Source organism: Carassius auratus, chromosome 5, assembly GCF_003368295.1.
Source record: "Carassius auratus strain Wakin chromosome 5, ASM336829v1, whole genome shotgun sequence".
Classification (NCBI taxonomy): domain Eukaryota; kingdom Metazoa; phylum Chordata; class Actinopteri; order Cypriniformes; family Cyprinidae; genus Carassius; species Carassius auratus.
The window spans coordinates 5,825,819-5,846,544 of record NC_039247.1 but is presented as its reverse complement, the minus strand read 5'-3'; the positions used below and the strand labels follow the sequence as shown (position 1 = coordinate 5,846,544).

Genomic DNA, 20,726 nt, shown 5'->3' with positions numbered 1-20,726 from the left:
ATACTAGCAGAATAACAATTAGAAAACTCATCTTGTGAGAATAATTCTCTTGTGTAGACATCTGTGCTCGATTAGCCTTGTCATTAGTAGGAATCAAGTATACTAGGCGTCATCTGGACCCAGCTGAGCTAGATGATCCTGTCTTGTGAACAATATACTGTTCTTGCCAAATGTGTCGCTGTGAATGATTCAAGTTTATAGAGGAAAGAACCTTAGTGTTGTAAGTACTGACAACTTCCAGAGAGTACTGCAAACATAAACACCGCAAACTGTGTTAGCAGGGACAGGTGCTTTTCAAGGTGTGGTTTTATCTTCCCTAATGTTTATGTATGAATATGACAATATGCTTCCATCCAGAGTCCAACCAATTAAATATGCTGATGCTTCCCCTCTAGGAAGCTGATGGCTGCCTTCAAGGACGGCCTTCAGCTGGTGCAAACATTCACAAAGAAATGAGATGTGTGTGTAGAAAAATGTGCACTCACTGTCCTACATATTCAGTGGAGAAGTTATATGGCTTTTTAGGAAGAAAAATAAATGAAGTACTGAAAACTTGACAGAGCAGAGCAGAAGAACACAAGAAAGCAAGCAGGCACAAAAGCAGTAAACTCAAAGTCAAATTCCTGTCTTTATCCATTATTGAACCCCAGGCTATTTGCCCAAATCAGATTATATTGACTGTGCTGCACCAAGACTGACTTTCTACACTGTAGTTACACAGCACAAGATTAGATGAGGTCAATACTACGCACAATACCTTTAGCACACAGAGATGATTTAAACCACATTCCAGCCTACAGCACAAATAAAAATACAATGAAGTGTTTCTATATTGAATAGAAAAATATACACTGTACTTCTAATAAGTTGCATCTGACAATGCTTATACTGAAGCTCAAGAAAATATATGAAATGTATAATTTCAAGTGAAAATCTATATGGGTTCTGCTGTACACTATAGTGATCATCTTCTGAGGTCCATTTTCACTGTAATAGCTTTCTAAGAAAACATCTAGAAGCTCAAATAAATGAAACCGGCTTTATGGCATTTCCTATAGTTTCAAGATCTTGGCGATGTTATCATAAGTGTTCTGGACACCATTTTCTGTTGTTAAATAATATCTCTTACTATATGCTCAAGGCATCTGGAAATAACATGAACTTTGGTTTAGCAAACCCTGTAGATGAGTTCAGTGATGGGCTATTATCAGCTATCAATGGTAAGCACTAAAATCTCAAGGACTGTGCAGAGAGAGAAATAGGTTTTGTTTTATAAATCAATGCTGCCACCAAGTGGTGTTGTTCAGGAGATACGAAGATGCACCAAAACATACTCTCGATGGTGCCCAAATCAAATGCAATGATCCAGATGGTTCAGATGCAAAGGGATTTCAGGGTTAAATATTACTGTGTACGCTCTACATCTCTTATATACATGCAGCCAATTAACAAAACAAAAAAACCTGACCCCTGAGTTTGTAAAAAACGTGACATAAGGCATTTTAAATGTAAGACTATGGGACGAGGAATTGCAAAAACTGCAAGGAAATGCTAAAATATACACAGATTCTAAATTAAACAAACAAGATGCAGGCTAAATATTACACATTTACATGATACTAATGTGACAGAACTACTTACCATATCAGGGAAAAGTTAAATTCAACATTTAACACCTGTTATGACTGTGTAAATCCAGTGGCTTTCACATAATACACACAAAATACCAGGATGTTTATATGAAGCAAATTACGCTTTCATGAGTTAGGTCTCACCACTAAGGATTTTGACAATTTTACAACTCAATACATTTAAAAATAAAAGCAGATTTCTGCTTTTAAACTTATCCGAAAGTCTTGTGCCAAAGACTCCCATTACCAGTGCACTACTTCATACAATTACTGATAGTTTTTACAAACAGAGGAGATGAATCTGAAGTATTGTTTATGGTAATCGACAGTATGTCACAGATGCTGAACCTGGAACATAGCTTTAATGTTTATTGGAGAGCAATATCAATATCATCAAAAGATCCAGAGCAGCTACGTTTTGCTCCCTCAATTCTAACTATATATTTAGTTTTGTATCTAAAACCACTTTGTAGTGCATGACAGTACATTATCAGTAGATTACATAGCAACAGAATTGTGATCCCTCAGAACCCCATTACCTCCATAGGAAAGAATGTTAATGAGTGTGAAAGAGCAAAACAGAGCGAGAGACAGGCACAGAGCAGTACACAGGGTCCTGTTGAGTGGGACCACCGTGCCTCATGGGACATTAACTCATGGTCCCCGTCTGTCTTTTCACCATCTGTTTTCCCTTAATTCAAAAACACTCCCTGTGATGGTTTCTGTGCAAAAATAGGGCATCTTCCTGCAAGAAACTCGGTGGATGTTATGTGCAAATGAAGTGCAGCTCTCAGAGGAGTCCTCTGTATTCCTGCAGAACTCTCAAAGGATTCAGCGTTTGTACAAAACACCTTTAAATATGGAAATTATGATTATTGCCATACAGGATGCTGCTTGCTTTGTAGATTTGTATGTTTGTTTGTTTTCCCCACAAGCAGTCACGGGTGTTTTTTACAAGCTTTTTTGGATTATTTTTAAGGAAAATTTATTTTTCTCCAGTATTCTAAACACAAAAGGAAATGTTATCTAGAATGTACAAGCTTTTTTTTTCACACAAAAAAGGGGGGAATGGTGATTTATACTGCCAAGCTCCAAAAAGGACAATAAAAGTAGTCCATATAACTATCTTTCTAGCTTTTGTTTGAGGAATAGAACCAAATCAGTTTGTTGCTTATTGACAATAATCACCTCGAGGCACTCAAATCTCACTTGGAGTATCATTTACCAAATTTGCATTTGTGTTGAGTCAATGACATTAAACCTGACATTTCATTACACAACATGACATTTATTAAGCAGTTGCTTTTATCCATCGCAACTTACACACTGGTGTATACATTTGATCAGTTCATGCATTCGCTGAGAATCGAACCCATGACTTTGGCGTTGCTAACAGCATGCTGTACTGTACTGAACACAAACCGCATTTTTAAAAACAACTCCCTTCTTAAAAGCCATATTAATTTGATATACAACTTTCCAAGGTCTCTAAATTGTCAGTATGATAAAAATTTGCTGAAAAGCCTTTTGTACACAATCTCTTATACACCTTCTATCATCTGATTGATGATTTATACTCTTAACAAATAAAAGGGCTTTTAGTATAATTCTAAAAACATCCCCCTTCAGCTCATGATTTACATGTCTGTTGCAAAACCGTTTTTATAAAGAAGATATCATTTTTAGTAATACTTCAAGATGAACCCTTACGGGACTGAAGCAATTCAGATTTGTTTGTTTTTCTTCTTAGAAAAATCTAAATTTTAAAGTTAAAATGTATCAAATATGATATCTCAGGCTTTTGACGAATTTTTATTTTTTCATCTCTCAATCATCATTGTATTCCACTGCAAAATGTGTTTTGCCCCCCAAAATAAAAACTATAAAGCTTTGATGATCTTGCTAAGACATATAATTTAGAGATACTAACTTACAATTGATATGTATATGCATCATATGCAAGTAGTCTGCTATACTCTCACTTTGTCATACCATGTGAGACATACAAGCCCAATATATCAAATATGGCACTGGAAAAAAAAAATATATATATATATGAAGGTTTTTTTTTATCTGACTTTCATTTCATTCGTCAAATATATGTCAAGCTTTTTAGATTTTATTTAATTGAAATATCACTTGTCGGAGGACTAGTGTACAAGTCGTATGACCACTTTTATAGTGCTTTTCTTCACTGCATGCAAGGTGTAGCTTGTACTCATTTTGTGTTTACATACAATACAACAGAGGGGAATTAAAGATGACACAATTTCCATTTTATGGAAAAGCTATTCCTTAAGGCCAATGAACTGTCTCTTTTCAAACATTAAAGCAGCTCGAGAAGACAGGGATGCCATTACAACGACTGTGACACTATATATAATGAAATTGAAATGTATTATTTTTAAAATGTAAAATTTTATTTTTAAATAAAATTTATAGATTGCAATATATTTATTATATTGAATATATATTCTTTATAGTTAATGTTCAATATATTCCAAATTAAAATGTGCATATTCGGATCATTTCACGCTTCGCTCTTTTAGCCCAATGCATCGGAAAGGGGCGTAGTTTCGTGGACAATTGGGCGGTGCATTGATGAGGTCATCGGAGTAAACAGAAAAGATGGCGACGCCATGCACGGGAGATCGGTTTTTAGGGACAAGCGCGGTAATCTCGGAGGGTTTCGCCAAGCAGTTAACCGATTTACCAGCGGAATTATTAGAGCATATATTGTGCTTCCACGTTCTAAACCATATCGACATCTGCAACGTTTCCAGCACGTGCAAGAGGCTGCATGACGTGTGCCATGGCAGGGGAAAGGTCTGGGCGCATCAGTACAAGCTCAGGTGGCATAAATTAAAAACATTTCGAAAGATTGATACTGTACCTCCATTAACCGCCAGTTAATCAAACCATAAGAAATATATTTATTCCCTGATAGGTGGTTTAAGATGTGCATTTAGTGCGTGACTTGAGAGCTGTCAGGTCGTGTTGTCATTCTGCTGATGCACCAAATGTATCCTGCGTGCACACGCAGAGAGATGCAAAATATGATATGTTCAGTTTTTACAGGCTCGCCTCCTATATGTTTAAAAAAAAAAAAAAAGGGAAATGCAGCTACAGTATCATTGTTGACAACGTAAAGCGACCTTGATCACAGAAATGCATGATATTATGTGCTCATAACATGTACTCTTCTTTAAATAGAACTATACTTTTAAGATGATTACATTTAGAGTTATTATAGTAACAATAACTACTGTTGTGTTCTAGCAGATACTGTAGTTGTTTTTTTAATTGATACATGCACATTACTTTTTTATCATTATTTTTTTATTATTATTATCATTACTCAGGAGATCGATATATGAGCACACAAAAATATTCTTTATGACACACAACATTACACTAGCCTCATTTAAGGTTTAACGTATTTGCAGTCCCATGGTGATGGCCCGGTATTCATTTATGTTGTCAAACATTACTGATGTGTCATTAATATTTTAGGTGGCCCAGGCTGCAGAGATTTTATCAGCAGAATGAATCATATGATTGGCTGAAGGAATTCAAAACGCGGCACGTGGTTGGTCAACAGATAAGAAGAACAGTAGAGTCTATTTCCAAGAGGTTCTTCACAGAAGTTGTAAGTGACTTGACAGGAGACTTAACTAAAAGCAGTTTACCATTTTCTCAAAAATGTTAATATGACATGTATATTTGTACGGTAAGTTGCTTTGGTCACTAACCCAGAGATCTGTAACTCAGCCTTGCGTTGGTCAGGTTCTTGGAGACAGCTTTGCTGAAATCGAGTCTCTTGGTGCTCCAGAACACTTCTGTGAGGATGAACTGCTTGGAATTTTGAACTCAGACGTAAGGTTAGAAATGAGCTCCCACTTATATAATTCTTAACATTTAATGGTTTAACTGAATTTATAGATGTACTTCTCTCCCAGGAAATGTTTGACACTTAAGTACTATGCAAAGAAAATCCTGTACTTCCTCCGGCAGCAGAATATTTTGAGGAACTTGAAGGTTTTTCTTGAGCGAGCGCCAGAACAACAATCAGCCCTTGAAGGTTAGCTGATGTCACGCACACAAAAAGTAACATTTTATTTCTTATTAAAAGAATAGTTAGTCCTGAAACCAGTGGCACTGGTATAACCAACAATATCTTGTGCTCTAACTGTTATCATTTATAATAATCATAGCTCAAATACATGCATTATGAACTTGAAATATGTGTGCTGCACACTGGGCTTTGTAATATCAAAACGTTCTTATATATGCTTAGCAAAGACTTCCACATCTTAATAATATTCACAATGAGATTAGGCATAGTGCACAGAATAGGTTGACTTCTCACTATATTATTATGGATGATTGAGGTTCAACATGAAATTAATGTTTAGGTCAATGATTTGCATCAAATATCACTTTAATCTCCAATTCCAGGTGCTGTTTTGGTCGATCAGTATTGCAACCCTCTGGCTGATATCACTCTTGAGAGCATATCTGCACAGATAGAAGAAATCACAGACAAGGTGAAGAAGTGTCTGCGAGTAAAAAATACCGCACATCCAAGTCTACGAACCAGTCAAGGTCAGTCCGCAAGGAGAGATCCGGAAAATTCAATTTGCTGGTCTCATGAGGTCTATTAGTCAGACCCGCGTAGCCAGGCTTATTTTCTCACTGTTGTCTGATGAAAGCTCTCAACTTGATGACAATAAAATGTCTTGGAGTTAAATTTTTTACTTATCTACTTTGGACTGCATTGGGCAACTACATTAGCATTGTTGTTCTTAATGCTCCAAGCCGATATAAGTCTTCACCGGAGTGTTTTTCCAGGCGACTGCTTTGTTCTGGAAAACTTGGAGCTTCAAAGGCAGGTCATATGTGCTCTGAATGCTGTGCTGTATGACCAGCTACAGTACAAGGGCAATGAGCGTGACTACTACAATCCACTCAACTCATACATACATCAGGTACTGCAATCCCATGGGTATCACACTCGTTTCCAAAATACTCAAGTTAGGAAGTGTGGATAACCAGTGCTGGGGGCAATGCGTTATATAAGTAACATGCATTACATCAGCCAATTTTTTAAAGTAACATGTATTTTATATATTTAAAATAAGTAACATTACTAATGTGTGTGTGTGTGTGTGATAGATAGATAGATAGATAGATAGATAGATAGATAGATAGAATATGTGTGTGTATATATCATAATTTTTTTACCTGAATTATTTATTCAAAGAAAACAGCTGCAAGTGCTTTATGATTTGATATAGTATAAGTCACTTAAATTTAATGTCATTTAATTTAAGCTTTGATACAGTTTATTTTTTATTATCTTAGGGTGATACACACTTTTTAACAGCAAAAGAAAAAAGAACAAAAATGTGTGCATTAAAACTGTATCGAATGTGCAAATTAAACATTTTGACAGAAATGTAGTTTATTTCTCACAGTGTGCCCCCTTGTGGACAGGTGCTGCTCCGTCGGACAGGCATTCCCATCAGCCTCTCCGTGCTCTACATGACTCTGGCCAGAAAGTTAGGAGTACCTCTGGAGCCTGTGAACTTCCCCAACCATTTCCTGCTCCGCTGGTGCCAAAATCAAAGGAGGTGGGCATTTAACACATCCCAGCTATTGCAGTCTGTCAGAATGAAATGACATAGCAAACACCAATCAGTTTAGCACTGTTCACAATACACAAAGTCACAAAAATCATTTTAATGTTTATGATATCTTTATATCTTATTGCCACATTTAGAGCTGTGAGATATTATAGTATACATTTAACACTGATACAAGAAATTAAGCAGTTGAGATTGGCTACTTGCTGTATGTGAGTATACTGTATATATGCGGATAAAGATGGACCTGGACGACAATATCATTTTTATTTTGCATCCCAGATGTGTTTCATAGTATACGAGAGAATTCTGTATGTATCCAGGTAAAGAATGATGTACTATATATACAACTTTTTATTTATCACTGAGAAATAATATAATTTACATTTTCCAGCAATATTACTTTAGTCCCAATATGCCTCAAAAAAATGTTGTGCTTGCATTAAATATAAAACCACAAAGTAAGTTGACTAATGAGTTGTTTTGCAGGAGTGATGACATCTATGACTATGTCTACATTGACGCGTTTGGGAAAGGAAAGCAGCTGGCTGCTAAAGAGTGTGAGAATCTGATCCGACACCAGGTGGGAGCAGACTACTACAGCGCTATAAGCAGCAGCGAGCTTCTGCTGAGGATGGTGGGAAACCTGCTGAACATCGGCAAACGAGGGTGAGAATCACACGTGGACTTTGATTACTTTAGCTGTACTTGTGTGTCAGTGTTCTTTTATATTCATATTGCTGTACTGTTACCTATGATCATTTCCTTAAATCCCTGCACTTACGCTTTAGTGATAACTTGTTTCGTGCTGCTTGAACACTCATTAGTAAGCCAGTCAGGGGATTCTGCAGTTGTAGACAGTGTTTTATGTAAATTCAATCCGTTTTTCTTGGCTGTCAGCTGAATTTGTGAAGTTGTCAGACCCACGTTTGTTACAAGATGTGCTTGCTTTTGTGTTTTGTCTAGGGAAGGAAACGAGAAATCATATCAGCTCCTGCGGGACTCTCTGGATCTCTACCTCACTATTAACCCTGATAATGTGCAGTATCTTCTGCTGCAGGCCCGCCTCTACTTCCACCTGGGCATCTGGCCTGAGAAAGTGAGTTCAGTCTCACAGATGAGACTTAAATGTCAGTAGCACCCCATAATTCAAAGAACAGTCAAAAACATAAAATCACTCTGGCACAGTGGTAAACACATATACACTCATATGTCATACGATTGGAAGATTGAATTATTTTAGTATCATTGAGATGCAATTATTTTTATTAATATTTTGAATGAATTTTTATTCTAATATTTTCCATTTTAATTTTAGTTAAATTATTATTAATTTTGTGTTTTGTAATTTTTAGTCTTTTTTAAATATATATATATATATATATATATATATATTTGTGTGTGTCTGTGTGCGTGTGTGTACGTGTGTATGTGACCCTGGACCACAAAACCAGTCTCAAGTGTAAATTTTTTAGAATTTTAAAAATTTATATTTATTGGGATCGAACAATATTTGGCCAAGATACAACCATTTGAATATCTGGAATCTGAGGGTGCAAAAAAATCTAAATACTGAGAAATTCACCTTTAAAGTGCAAATTAATTCTTAGCAATGCATATTACTTATCAAAGAATTAAGTTATGATATATTTATGGTAGGAAATTTACTAAATATTTTCATGAAACATGATCCTTATTTACTATCCTAATGATTTTTGGCATAAAAGAAAAATCTATAATTTTGATCCATACTGCTAATTGGCTATTGCTAAAAATATACCCCAGCAATTTAAGACTTGATTTTTAAAATAACTAAAACTGAAATAAAAATGCATTAACAGTATATATATATATATATATATATATATATATATATATATATATATATATATGTATATATGTATATATATATATATATATATATATATATATATATATATATATATATATATATATAATATATATATATTACATATATAATTTTTTTTTTTCAGTTTTAGTTATTTTAAAAATCAAGTTAAACTACCTGCAATTAGCTGAAATACATTTTTTTAAATGAATAATTTAAGTATTGATAAAATTGTCATTATAATTCAATTTTAGTTTACTTTCATAATTTCCTAATCCCATTCCTGCTTTCCGTTCCAACCACTTTCCACCACTCTCCACTCTGCTATTCCAGTACTTGTTTCTTACTAATTTAATGTCACACTTTCTTACAAAATGACTATGCATTGACTGTGCAATTGTGCAATCTGCCAACAGCTTTGGCTAATTGCACAAAATACAAAATGATGGCGGTTATTGTCACATAAATCCCTCTCATGCCTAACACGAAACAGGTTTATAAGAGAGGGAATGTTGCATTTGCATGTAATATTTGGGATGGTGAATAATGCGGCTAAACCGAAAAATACAAATTGTATAACCAGATAACCTCTATGTATAATCAAGTGAATTTCATAATCATGTCTATAGAAATATTCCAATGCAAGTATAACCTCTATGCTTGTTTGATTTCTCTCTCTCTCTCTCTCTCTATCTCAGGTACTGGATATTCTACAGCACATCCAGGCTCTTGACCCGACTCAGCATGGAGCGGTCGGGTATCTGGTGCAGCACACGCTCGAGCACATCCAGCATAAGAGGCATCCAGTAGAGCTGGAGGTGAAGAAACGCAGTGTGCCTGAGCACAGGGACGTACTGTACTCTGTAGGCCTCATCATGAAACATAAGAGGTGGGTTCCTGTTTGTCTGAACATCAAACTAAAGAACCATATGGAAAACTCTTTACTTCAGTTCTCCAGCTGGAGCTTATATTGATGACGCAAATATACTACAGCTAAATAATACAGTGAGAAATCAGACTTTTTTGGCACAGGATGGGAATGCAATCTTCATTTCAAAATAAAAAGGCTTAATACTTTATATAGCTTTAGGTAGAATGTAGATGAACCATGCGTTTAGATCAGGAATATTTGATTGACAGTGTTCACAAACTGTTTTCTCTCATAGGTCAGGCTACAACTGCGTTATCTACGGATGGGACCCTAAATGCACCATGAGTCAGGAGTGGATTAACACAATGAGGGTCCATCAGCTGTCTAAGGGGGCTGATCAGCCATTCTACAACGTCCTGGTGCAGGACGGTACATGTAGATATGCTGCACAAGGTGAGTTTTTCTTGTGAGCCAAGATTTAAGCAATGGAGTTCTAACATGGTTTTAATTGTGCTTATACTTTTGGTGTATTATCATTGGCATCTGAAAACTGAGTCTTTGTCCCAATTGCTCTCAATTTCATCAGTGTCATTGAATCATTTATTTTGTGGCAAATGGGTGACGTCGTAATTGATTCGAGATAATTGCAATCTTAAAATAAAAAGAAAGAAACTCACTTGTTTTTTTTTTTTTCAGAGAATCTGGAGCCTCACTCGGCCCCGCCGGAGATCGCTCACCCTGAGGTCGGCCGCTACTTCACCGAGTTCGCTGACACACACTACATCGCTAATGAAGAGCTCCAGGCGCATTACCCAGAGGACATGTGCAAGACCCACGGGACTGTAGAGGAGCACTACCACGGTCTCACCCCAAACTCAGGGCAATCACCAGAGCCCACCGCCAATTTTCAGGACCACGATTTATTAGATCCGTAGACCAGAATGTCACTTGCCTCCCTCCCTCCCCCACTCCCCACTTTAGATGTTTGGTCGTTCACTTTTTCCTGAACTGTTATAACTGATGAGGGACTAAACTTGATGTTTGAAGATCTAGTTAAAGAAATAGTTCATCCAAAAATTATTTTTTTTTATTTCATTTACTCGCCCCTCATTCCATCTAAGATGTAGTAAAGTTTGTTTCTTCATCAGAACAGATTTAGCTCAATTTAGCATATTTGTTCACCAATGAATCCTCTGCAGTGAATGGGTGCCGTCAGAATGAGAGTCAAACAGCTGATAAAAACATCATAATAATCCACAAGTAATCCACATCACTTCAGTCGATCAGTTAACAAATTGTACAGAGAAATGCTGCATAAAGACATTTTAACTTTAAGCCATCACTTCTAAGCAAAATCTGAGTCCATAATACAAAAAATGCTTCATGCAGTCTTTAAAATCAAAATCCACTGACATATCTTATTAGAACTGCTTTTACTGATAAACAGTGCTTGATCGGTGCACATTTCTCTCCTGATTTAGAAAAGACAACTTTTTTACTGTAGAAAGCAAAATTATGGATAGAGGACTCATATTTTAGCCGGAAGAAATGGTTTGAAGTTGAAAACGTCTTGATGCATTTGTTTCCTACAAACACACAGCTTTTCACGTTAAGTGATGGACTGGTGTGTATAATTGTGTTGTTTTTATCAGCTGTTTGGACTCTCATTCTGACGGCACCCATTCACTGCAGAGGATCCATTGGTCTGATGGTTATGTAATGCTACATTTCTCCAAATCTTTTCTGATGACGAAACAAACTCATCTACCCCCATATGGCATGATGGTGAGTACATTTTCATATTTGGGTGAACAATTCCTTCAAGGCAAAACCAGTCTAAGATCAGTAGTTTTTCTCTCACTGATTTCAATTGTACAACATCCTGGTCCTAGATTAGTTTTAAGCGCAACTTTGACCCAGAGCTGCAAATGTCGTCTAAACTGAAAGAAACTACATGTGTTGTATTTGAGTGGTTGAGTTACAGTATTTGTGCAGATACAAAATAAACTCTAGCTAGTATGTATATGTGAACATACACTACAGGTGTACAGTCTGAATATCTGTATATGTGTTGATGATCAACTTCAGGCCCGTTTCATTCATAACACATCTCACTGAACTAATGCACTAATGTCACATATGTTAATATGTTAACTAACATGCACTTGACATGAGTTACAATCTCTAAAGCTATTATTAATATATTATGTAATATTTTGTAATGTTTATTTCAAAGTTATATATATATATATATATATATATATATATAAACTAGAGAATAAGGGCTCAAGGAATTCTTGGCTCTCTGGGGTTGTAAATACAAAAGTATTGAAAATATAAGAGAATCAATCACAATTAAAGAATAATCTCTACTTTGATGGTCTGGTTATTTATTATTTAATTTTTATGACTTATCTACTTATTTGGAAGTGAAGAGATTTTAGATACCTAATTATTTAAGTGTACTCATTGAATCATGATTCCATTACAGATTGCACAGGAATACGTAAATAAAATATTAATTTGGCATATAATGCAAAAGTGTGAGTTGCTCTTTGCAATATTCTTCAGTCATTCTCTAGAACCAGATTGGCATTTTTTGTTCATGTCAGCTTGAGAGACAAATCAAATAATAAAACATGTCAATTAAATATTTTATATTAATAACTATGCTGATTTAATTGTTATGCTGGTTAGAAGCATTTTTACAAGTCACCCAATTCTTAGTTTTTTCATGCACTGAACAGCTTAAAGTGAAAGTTGGATAATGAATCACAAAAAAGTCAGGGTGGTGTCCCTCTTGTATCCAAAACAGAGTGTGTTTGCATAAACTCTAATGCTCATCCAAGTTACATACAACCTCAAATATTCATAATGCAAATATAAGCAATGCATCTCCCACACTATACCTTAATCCTGACTGAAGAAGAAAGACTATATATTAAATACTTTCTCATGAACATATCAAATGTTTTCATAAGTACCAAGAACAAAATAATATCTTTCCGATAATTTAATCATATTAGTTGATTTAAATTAATAATCACATACAATCATGCATTTATAATTAATTTAATAATTTATTTTAAATGATAATTTTATTGTATTATTAAATATTTTTATATTAAAATAAGCCATGTATTTACAAATAATTTTATTTACAACGACCCCTAATATGTGCTAAGACTGAAAGGGAAGTCTTCCTTTACAACGTATGGATATTATACCTTTTATATTATATTATATTATATTATAATGTTCAGAATCGGCACGCGTTTAAAAAAACACTGGCGCGTAGCACGTATTTGCATATTCTATGAGGGGGCGGAGCTTCGCAATCAGAGTTTGACCAAAAGTTCTGACCTTTCTTCATACGACTTTCCTACTGCTCTCTTCTGGACTTTAACATGGGAGCTTCTCAGTCTGGACCAGTGCATTTGTTCCAGGATCTGACTCATAAAACTGGCTGTGAGTACGTATAAACTCTTATATATGTAGACAGCGTTTTCGCAAGTAACTTGAATGTGTGATACACATATTACACAGATCAAATCTTATCAAAACTAACTGTTCTACCTCAAAAATAGAGGAAAGAAAAGTAAATTAACACTTCACAATCGGGTCAAATTCAATAACATGAATGCATTTTTGACAGCATTTATTAATCTTTATGTCAGTTAAAAAAAAAGTCTTTATTAGTTGTTGTGATGAACAAAAGATATTGAAATGTTGACAAACTGTATTTTGTATTGTTAAGATATGAAACCTTTTTTTAAAGTGTTACTAGAATAACACAGACAGTATAGACATATATGTCTTCCTTGTTATGTTAAACATGAGTTTTTCTGGTTTTACTTGTTTTTTTTCCCCTGTCTTTTTCCTTTCATGTGTATGTGTGTGTGTGTGAGAGAGAGAGAGAGAGAGAGAAGTAATTAACCAATAATTTACTTCATGTCCTGTCCACACTCGCAGAAAAAAAGGTACAAATCTGTCACTAGGAGGTACCCTTTCAAAAGGTACTATGTACCTCTAAAAGCTAACATGTACCATTTAGGGGTAAAGAAAGTACCTTTTAGCTTTTGTAGGATAACGCCCCAAAGTCCTTCAGTTAATATAAGAAAACAGTGGTCTGTGGCAGAGGTTCGTAAATGAAACTATTTAAAATCAAACATAATAAAAATAAAACTATTAAAAACAATTACAACTGTGACTAATCTTCTTTAGTTGTTGTATACAGTTCTCATATCCAAAACAACTCAGATTATATGAGCAATGCTAATAGTGACAGATAGCGGAGTGTTTTGGTTTGGTGACAGCTGTCATAAGATAAGGGATTGACTGCACTTACTATTTTGGTCAGCAAAATTTCTATAAATACATAGGCCTACAGGTTGTATTGTTGACAGTGTTGTGAGCATATCTGTTCATATTGTCATCCGAGGCATTAAGAATTCATTACAGTTACCGTAATGAAACATGCATTCCTTATTGAGTTTGCATGTTCCTGAATTTGCTGTCTTTTTCTCACTTTAGTTTCCATCGAGCAGATAAAAACCCTCCATACCAGATTTCTGTACCTGACTCGAGATGAAGACACATTAAGGTACTGTACTTAATGACATTCATTTATTTAAAACTAAAATGCTGTCATAAGCTGTAATCTATCACTCATTTTCTGCCTGTCTTTATTTTCATGCAGTTGCAGTTGGTCTGAAAATTATGCTGCTTGCGTTTTTCTTTTGAGCTGCAGTTGAACCGTACACTAAATATGTATACAATATGTTGTTTATACCCATTTCACTTCTGATTTTAATACAAGTTCTGAACACATGGTGTATTATTGAACTGTGCGTGTTTTAAAAAGGGTTGTCAGTTGAGACTGATTTTCCTTTATAATGAAGTGTAATGTAATGCACAGCAGAAACATTTCTTCTCATTTCAGACGTGAACACCTTGCGAATGTTAGCGATTTGGCCCTCAATCCAATCCGAAGACAGATCATTGAGGCCTTCTTTGATAAAAGGTGCGTACAGAAAAGAAAAAGAAAAGAAGTCTTCTCAAAATAGTGAAAAAAACAAACAGAACACTTCCAGTTGTCGCAATGAACCCCGTATTGTGTGACAAAATTAATGAATGTCCCTCGTGGATAATAATGGAGAACGTTCAGTAGCATTTATTTAGTTATTAAAAGCTGAGATACTAGAAAGCATTTCACACACAATGTCTACACCAAACCTGACTTTCAGAAATAAACCTACCTTAGTAAATAGTTTACCGCAGTATTTCCTCAGTTTCTTGTGTAGCTACCCCAACAAACCACACCAATCAAACACCTGAATCAAATCATTGGCTCCATAAGTGTGTCACATTAGGGAGACATCCAAACTGTGCATGATTACCCGAGGCACACCCGTCAAATTCAAATCAAGTCAAGTCAAATTTAGTTGTATAGTGCCTTTTACAATACCCCAGTGCTTCCCAAACCTGTCCTGGAGGCCCCCTGAACCTTTAGTATGTCTCCCTTATCTAACGCTCCTGATTCCTAAATGAGGTGTGTCTGATTAGGGAGACATACATAAAATGTGCAGGGCAGGGGGTCCTCCAGGACAGGTTTGGGAACCACTGCAATACACATTGTTTCAAACCAGCTTGACAGAAATTCATGACGTTAGTATGTATAATATCTTAATATTTTCATGCCCTATAGTCACTTTGAGCAGAGCTGGGTGATAATATAGTTTACAATTCGCAAAGCTAGATCCACTCACTCTCCACAAATATACTGTATCTGGTGTAAAGTTTGACGTATTGGCATTGATGGTTCCATGAAACACCCGTGGAACCTTTCCCTCCCCCACAAAAGGTCCTTTATAGTGGAATGTTTACTTGTAGAATGATTTTAGAATTTATATTGTTCTTCACACTAAGAAACAAAAAAACGGTTATTTTAAAAAATTTTGACTGAAAGGTTCTATCGTGCTTCTGAGTGCTAATATCTATGTGCTTTCATGCAGGAACATGGGTGAAAAAGAGAAGGGGTGTCTGCAGGAGATCGGTTTTGAGGAATTCGTAACTGTCCTGTCCTTCTTCAGACCACCCAAACCACACACTGCAGACGAGGAGATGAAAAACATCAAGAAGGAGAAACTACGATGTGAGAATACAAATGTTCTTTCTATTGCAGCTTTCAATCCATGCAAGCTGAAGTTTGTGAAAGTTCTTCAGATATCAGTGTTATTTTAGTATCACTGATATACTAATATAGTTTTTGTTAATACTATGAATTTATATATATATATATATATATATATATATATATATATACACACACACACACACACACACACACAGTACACAGACATATGTAAACAAACTTTTATTTTGGATGTGATAAATCACGATTAATCGATTTGACAACACTAGTACTTAAACTAAACAAATAAAAAATGTTTCAGTTCATATTTATTTCTAAACAAAGGTTAAGCCTCACCACGACCCTTTTAACATACTTTTGAAAGACTATTTTGGTAACTTCTTTCAGCATTAATATACTTTAGATGTTTAAATGTTTCTTTTGATGAACGTCTTGGTAAAAGCATATCTTCTTCACTGTAGTTCTATTCAACATGTATGACACTGACAATGACGGCATCATCACGCTGGACGAATACAGATGTGTAAGATGAATTTCTTATTTCATATAAAACTACACGTGCAGTCATGGCTCGTTTGACCGCTGTGGGACTGTGATTGTAGGTGGTGGAGGAGCTGCTGTCCAGCTATGAAATCATAGGAGCAGAAAACGCCAAAGCCATCACAGATGCTGCGATGCTGGAGGTGGCGAATGTCACAGTGGGTCAGATGGTACACTGGCAAACAGTGATGGGATTGGACATTTCAAAGCTCTGATGTGATTTTGATACCTTTTGATAATCTGGTCCTTTTTTTGTTTTAGGCTCCTGATGATTTTTATGAGGGAATCACCTTTGAGCAGTTTGAGCAGGTTTGCACTTTATAATGTGAATTATGATTAAATAGAATGGTAAAACATGCATGCTGCCTATCCCTCACACTTAACTGTCTCTCCCGCAGATATTAAAAGATGTAGAGATCGAGACCAAGATGAATATTCACTTTTGGAACTTGGACACCATGACAGTGCAATGTGGGAAATGAGAGTCATTTCCGCTTCACAGCAGTACTTTACATTCAAACTCGTAGTGTTGAGTTAACTTTCTCGGAAATATCTCCAGTGATCAAGATATGGACGCGTCTACAAGTTAACATGATTACATTTCAGAGTCCAAACCAAACATCCCAAGTATATTTGGAAGATATTTACGAACCCTGTAAGGCCTAGTTATTTTCGGACTTCATGTTGACATATGTACAACATAAAGCATTTTGATTCAAACACACTTTCAGGTTCCATGTATACTGTATTTTTAACAGTGGAACTGAGTCGTGTGATGGAGTCGTGAAATTTCCCTTCTGAGATAAGTATGCTGATTTTATTTAGAGGAAGTCTATATTAAAATGTATTAAAGGATATGTAAAGTTTTACAGCATTTATTAAATTGATATTTTTATTATTGTCAGTTGAAACCACCTTTCTTTATATTGAACTTAATAAAATAATCAGTTTTAGAAGTAATAATTTTTTTCCTTTAATGCACTTTGTTAAAGCATTCTGGCAGATATCTATGCAGGGTTACAAAATGCATTCCATACCATATTTAGGTTGTGTGTTCAGTCAAACTCTGTGGTATTTGGAGCAAATTCGTATTTTACTTGGCCGAAGCCAAATTAGTTATATGCCAAGTTCTCATTCTCGAAAAACAAAACAACACAAGAGGAAAGGAACAAGACCAGATTAAATACAGATTACCTTTGAAAAGATAAACACAGTGTGTGTCAACACTACTGGTCAAATGTTTAGTGTTCTTTTGAACTTTCTATTCATTAACTTTATAAAAAAAATATCCCTGCTTCAACAAAAAAATAAGTAATGTTTTTTGATCAGCAAATCGGCATATTAGAATGATTTCTGAAGGATCATGTGACTGAAGACTGAAGTAATGATGCTGAAAATTCAGCTGCACATCACAGGAATGTATTTATTATATTAAAATACTGTACTTTAGATCGAATAAAATCACCCTTGGCAAGACTTCCTTCAAATATAACAGGGTTTATACAGAGATTCTTAAATTGAATTTACTACCTTTTTACCACCTATTTTACTACCATCACAATATTTTTACTACCAACACGGCTTCAAACTTCAACTGTAGCAGTGTTAAGTAAAGTGATAAGTAAAGACATGAAATATCTTTCCAAAATGAATTAATAACATATTTAATCACAATTTAATGAGGCAATTATAACTTAATTTCAACACTGGAAGGGAGAGATAGAGAACCAGAGAGAGCGAGAAACAGAAAGTCAGGAGAGGTTCTGTAGGTGTATGTGTGTTAGGGCAAGTGAGTGAGCTACATTCAAGTAAGAGGGTAACTCTACCATAGGACTTGGATTAATCAAGATATCACAACAGGCCTTGGTCCATTGGATTTACTCAATATGTCAAAGAGTAACAATTACATAAAAATTAGAAGACAGACCTTTAGAATGAACAGCTACACAATGTGTAATAATAAAGTGCAATTGTACACTAGAATAACAGTATTTCATTAATAAACAAATAACTTCAACACTGGACACAAGCCAAGCACTGTCCAACACACACAGAGAGAGAGAGAGAGAGAGAGAGAGAAAACATCAAACAGAGAAAACAAAGTCCCTCTTTGAAACAAATTTCGTTTTGTATTAATTTTATCTTAATTTTAACCCATGTTTCATTATTTTGTATAATCACAACACGTTCAGACATGAACCGAAACTCAGCGTATAGGTAGCCTAGGCTACTCTCCTCACAGATCAATTGTATGTCCCAATGATCACAGTCCTACTACTGATGACCTTATAAATCATAAAAGCACATATTTTTCTAAGACTATAGCCAGCATGTTTAGTTTTGCTTATAGCTTAAACTTTAGCTGAATTTTCTCTGACTCAAAAGCTGAACTGTCCACCCTCTCGTGTTCAACAGCAGGAGCACTAACAGCACTAGTGCTACTGTTGCTTCCTTCGTCACCTTCAAAATAAATAAGCATTGTACACTAGGCTACAAATGTCCCGGTGCTCCCAATGGCCAGTCCGCCCCTGGCTAATCCGTAAGAAAAGCATTTTTCTCCGGTGCGTTCACTACTGCGAAGATCGCGAGTCAGTGTCATCCTCATCTTTGCAGCTTACACAGAAACACGTGTTTATTAATAAACAATTAAAATGTCATAATATTTTTTTACAGTGTTTAGGTGCCGTTTATATAAACGCGTCACCACTGCATGAGAGAGAGAGAGACACACACACACACACACACACACACACACACAAACACACACACGCAAGGTCTCTCCCTCTCTGCCGTGCGCTCGCTACACGGTACGGTTTGCATGCGCGCTTTTGCTCACTCGCTCTAGATTCTCAGGAGATTTGAACTAATTTCAAGGCATCATAATATTACAAAAGGAAATTGTAATATCTTTTTTTTATTATTTTGGTATGATGAACATTCACCCGCCAATGTTGCGGACAGCCTTTTGAGATTAAGCCTGTTTCACACCGGACGCCGAAGCGACGCGGAACGGAAAATCACGCGCGGTCCGCCGCCTGCCTGTTCACACCTATGATCACATTTGTCACTCACGGTATTTTAATTTGAAAATTGCTTCTATTTTGACAATTGACCGGATTATTTCATGTTTCTTGGTGTGACTTCCTTCTGGAATTGACGCGGATCGCGTAAAAAATAGACCAGACGCCTAAACTGGCACTTCACTGTCACCAAACGGAAAATCTAACCGCACTTGGCGCTTGTTAATTTTGTACCCTGGCTGTGGGCCAATAAAAACTGGACTACGGGCCGCGGTTTGGACACCCATGATATTTCTTTTACTGTCTATGGATATAGACCCAGTTAGACGGGGCTTCGAAAATTTACTACCTCGTCAGATGACGTTTACTACTTTTTACTGGCCTTAATTTGGCATAATTTAATTTACTACCTTTTACAACCCCGTGGAAACCCTGTATAAAATTAAAAAAAAAATCAATCAAACTACCTTTGTGTAGTGCATTACAGACTGCAGAGAGTTATGAAACCACTTAAACTTCATTTTGTATCATTTGTATTTCATCTTCTCAGATGATTTAATATTATGATAGTGTATACTAAAATGAGACAAGACAAGTAAAAATGTACACAATTCTAGTCCATACAGTCCATAGATCTTAAAGGGCCACAGTTTTGAAATTACATTATTTATGATTAAATTATTATTATTCATTTTTTTTTTAAGAAATATGTCCCCGTATCATTTTAAAATAGCAAATTCAATATCAATCTTTCCACTGCGACTGATCCTAAAAGAACAGAGAATAAGATGCCAACCTAGGTGATTTTCAGTACATCATACGGCATCGCCAAGCCAATGTTATAGTTGTATCCAGAGGACTCAGTGTAGTTGGACCTGCAGATGGGCAGGACATGATCCGGGGTAGACGAGTCCATTGAGAAATCATAGTGACAGATCAGTCCTCTGTACCTAAAGAAAAATCAAAGAACAGAATAAACAAGTGGGAACATAACAGCAAAGACAGCACAACATCAA

The 20,726-nt window shown here is 35.7% G+C and overlaps 3 protein-coding genes across 6 annotated transcripts in view; 2 read left to right on the top strand and 1 right to left on the bottom strand.

Annotated features, from left to right (window-relative positions):
• Positions 1-4,196: 4,196 nt before the first annotated feature.
• Positions 4,197-12,476, top strand: fbxo21 (F-box protein 21). 2 transcript variants are annotated; one of them, XM_026245411.1, is made up of 12 exons: positions 4,197-4,483; positions 5,145-5,280; positions 5,418-5,512; positions 5,591-5,712; positions 6,090-6,236; positions 6,483-6,619; positions 7,128-7,264; positions 7,766-7,945; positions 8,243-8,375; positions 9,824-10,014; positions 10,292-10,449; positions 10,693-12,476. In XM_026245411.1, exons 1-12 carry the CDS (start codon positions 4,260-4,262, stop codon positions 10,929-10,931), a joined length of 1,899 nt encoding a protein of 632 aa, XP_026101196.1. In that variant the 5' UTR covers positions 4,197-4,259; the 3' UTR covers positions 10,932-12,476. The 2 variants fall into 2 exon arrangements, with proteins under 2 accessions (XP_026101196.1, XP_026101195.1); XM_026245410.1 differs by having other exon boundaries at positions 4,199-4,483; positions 5,403-5,512; positions 10,693-12,472.
• fbxw8 (F-box and WD repeat domain containing 8) overlaps positions 7,161-20,726 on the bottom strand; it is a 33,777-nt gene continuing 20,211 nt past the window's right edge. Inside the window, exons 11-12 of one of the 2 annotated variants that reach the window (XM_026245413.1) lie at positions 20,507-20,660; positions 7,161-7,296 (exon numbers count right to left, since the gene is read on the bottom strand). In XM_026245413.1, coding sequence (XP_026101198.1) covers positions 20,507-20,660 — 154 coding nt within the window. In that variant the 3' untranslated portion in view covers positions 7,161-7,296. Of the gene's footprint in view, positions 7,297-18,552; positions 20,661-20,726 lie in introns of those variants that run through there. The other variant, XM_026245412.1, reaches the window with a different exon arrangement.
• tesca (tescalcin a) lies at positions 13,339-19,329 on the top strand. Of its 2 annotated transcripts, none has more exons than XM_026245429.1 (8): positions 13,339-13,464; positions 14,530-14,599; positions 14,939-15,019; positions 16,011-16,150; positions 16,612-16,673; positions 16,753-16,848; positions 16,952-16,999; positions 17,089-19,329. In XM_026245429.1, exons 1-8 carry the CDS (start codon positions 13,404-13,406, stop codon positions 17,170-17,172), a joined length of 642 nt encoding a protein of 213 aa, XP_026101214.1. In that variant the 5' UTR covers positions 13,339-13,403; the 3' UTR covers positions 17,173-19,329. The 2 variants fall into 2 exon arrangements, with proteins under 2 accessions (XP_026101214.1, XP_026101206.1); XM_026245421.1 differs by having other exon boundaries at positions 16,753-16,860.

Excerpts from the sequence above, each read along its gene's own strand:
- fbxo21 (XM_026245410.1), top strand. The coding sequence starts at position 4,260 with ATGGCGACGCCATGCACGGGAGATCGGTTTTTAGGGACAAGCGCGGTA. Across the intron at positions 6,237-6,482 it reads AAGTCTACGAACCAGTCAAG|GCGACTGCTTTGTTCTGGAA; the intron begins GTCAGTCCGCAA and ends GTGTTTTTCCAG. Across the intron at positions 7,265-7,765 it reads TGGTGCCAAAATCAAAGGAG|GAGTGATGACATCTATGACT; the intron begins GTGGGCATTTAA and ends GTTGTTTTGCAG.
- tesca (XM_026245421.1), top strand. The coding sequence starts at position 13,404 with ATGGGAGCTTCTCAGTCTGGACCAGTGCATTTGTTCCAGGATCTGACT. Across the intron at positions 16,674-16,752 it reads CGCTGGACGAATACAGATGT|GTGGTGGAGGAGCTGCTGTC; the intron begins GTAAGATGAATT and ends CTGTGATTGTAG. Across the intron at positions 17,000-17,088 it reads CCTTTGAGCAGTTTGAGCAG|ATATTAAAAGATGTAGAGAT; the intron begins GTTTGCACTTTA and ends TCTCTCCCGCAG.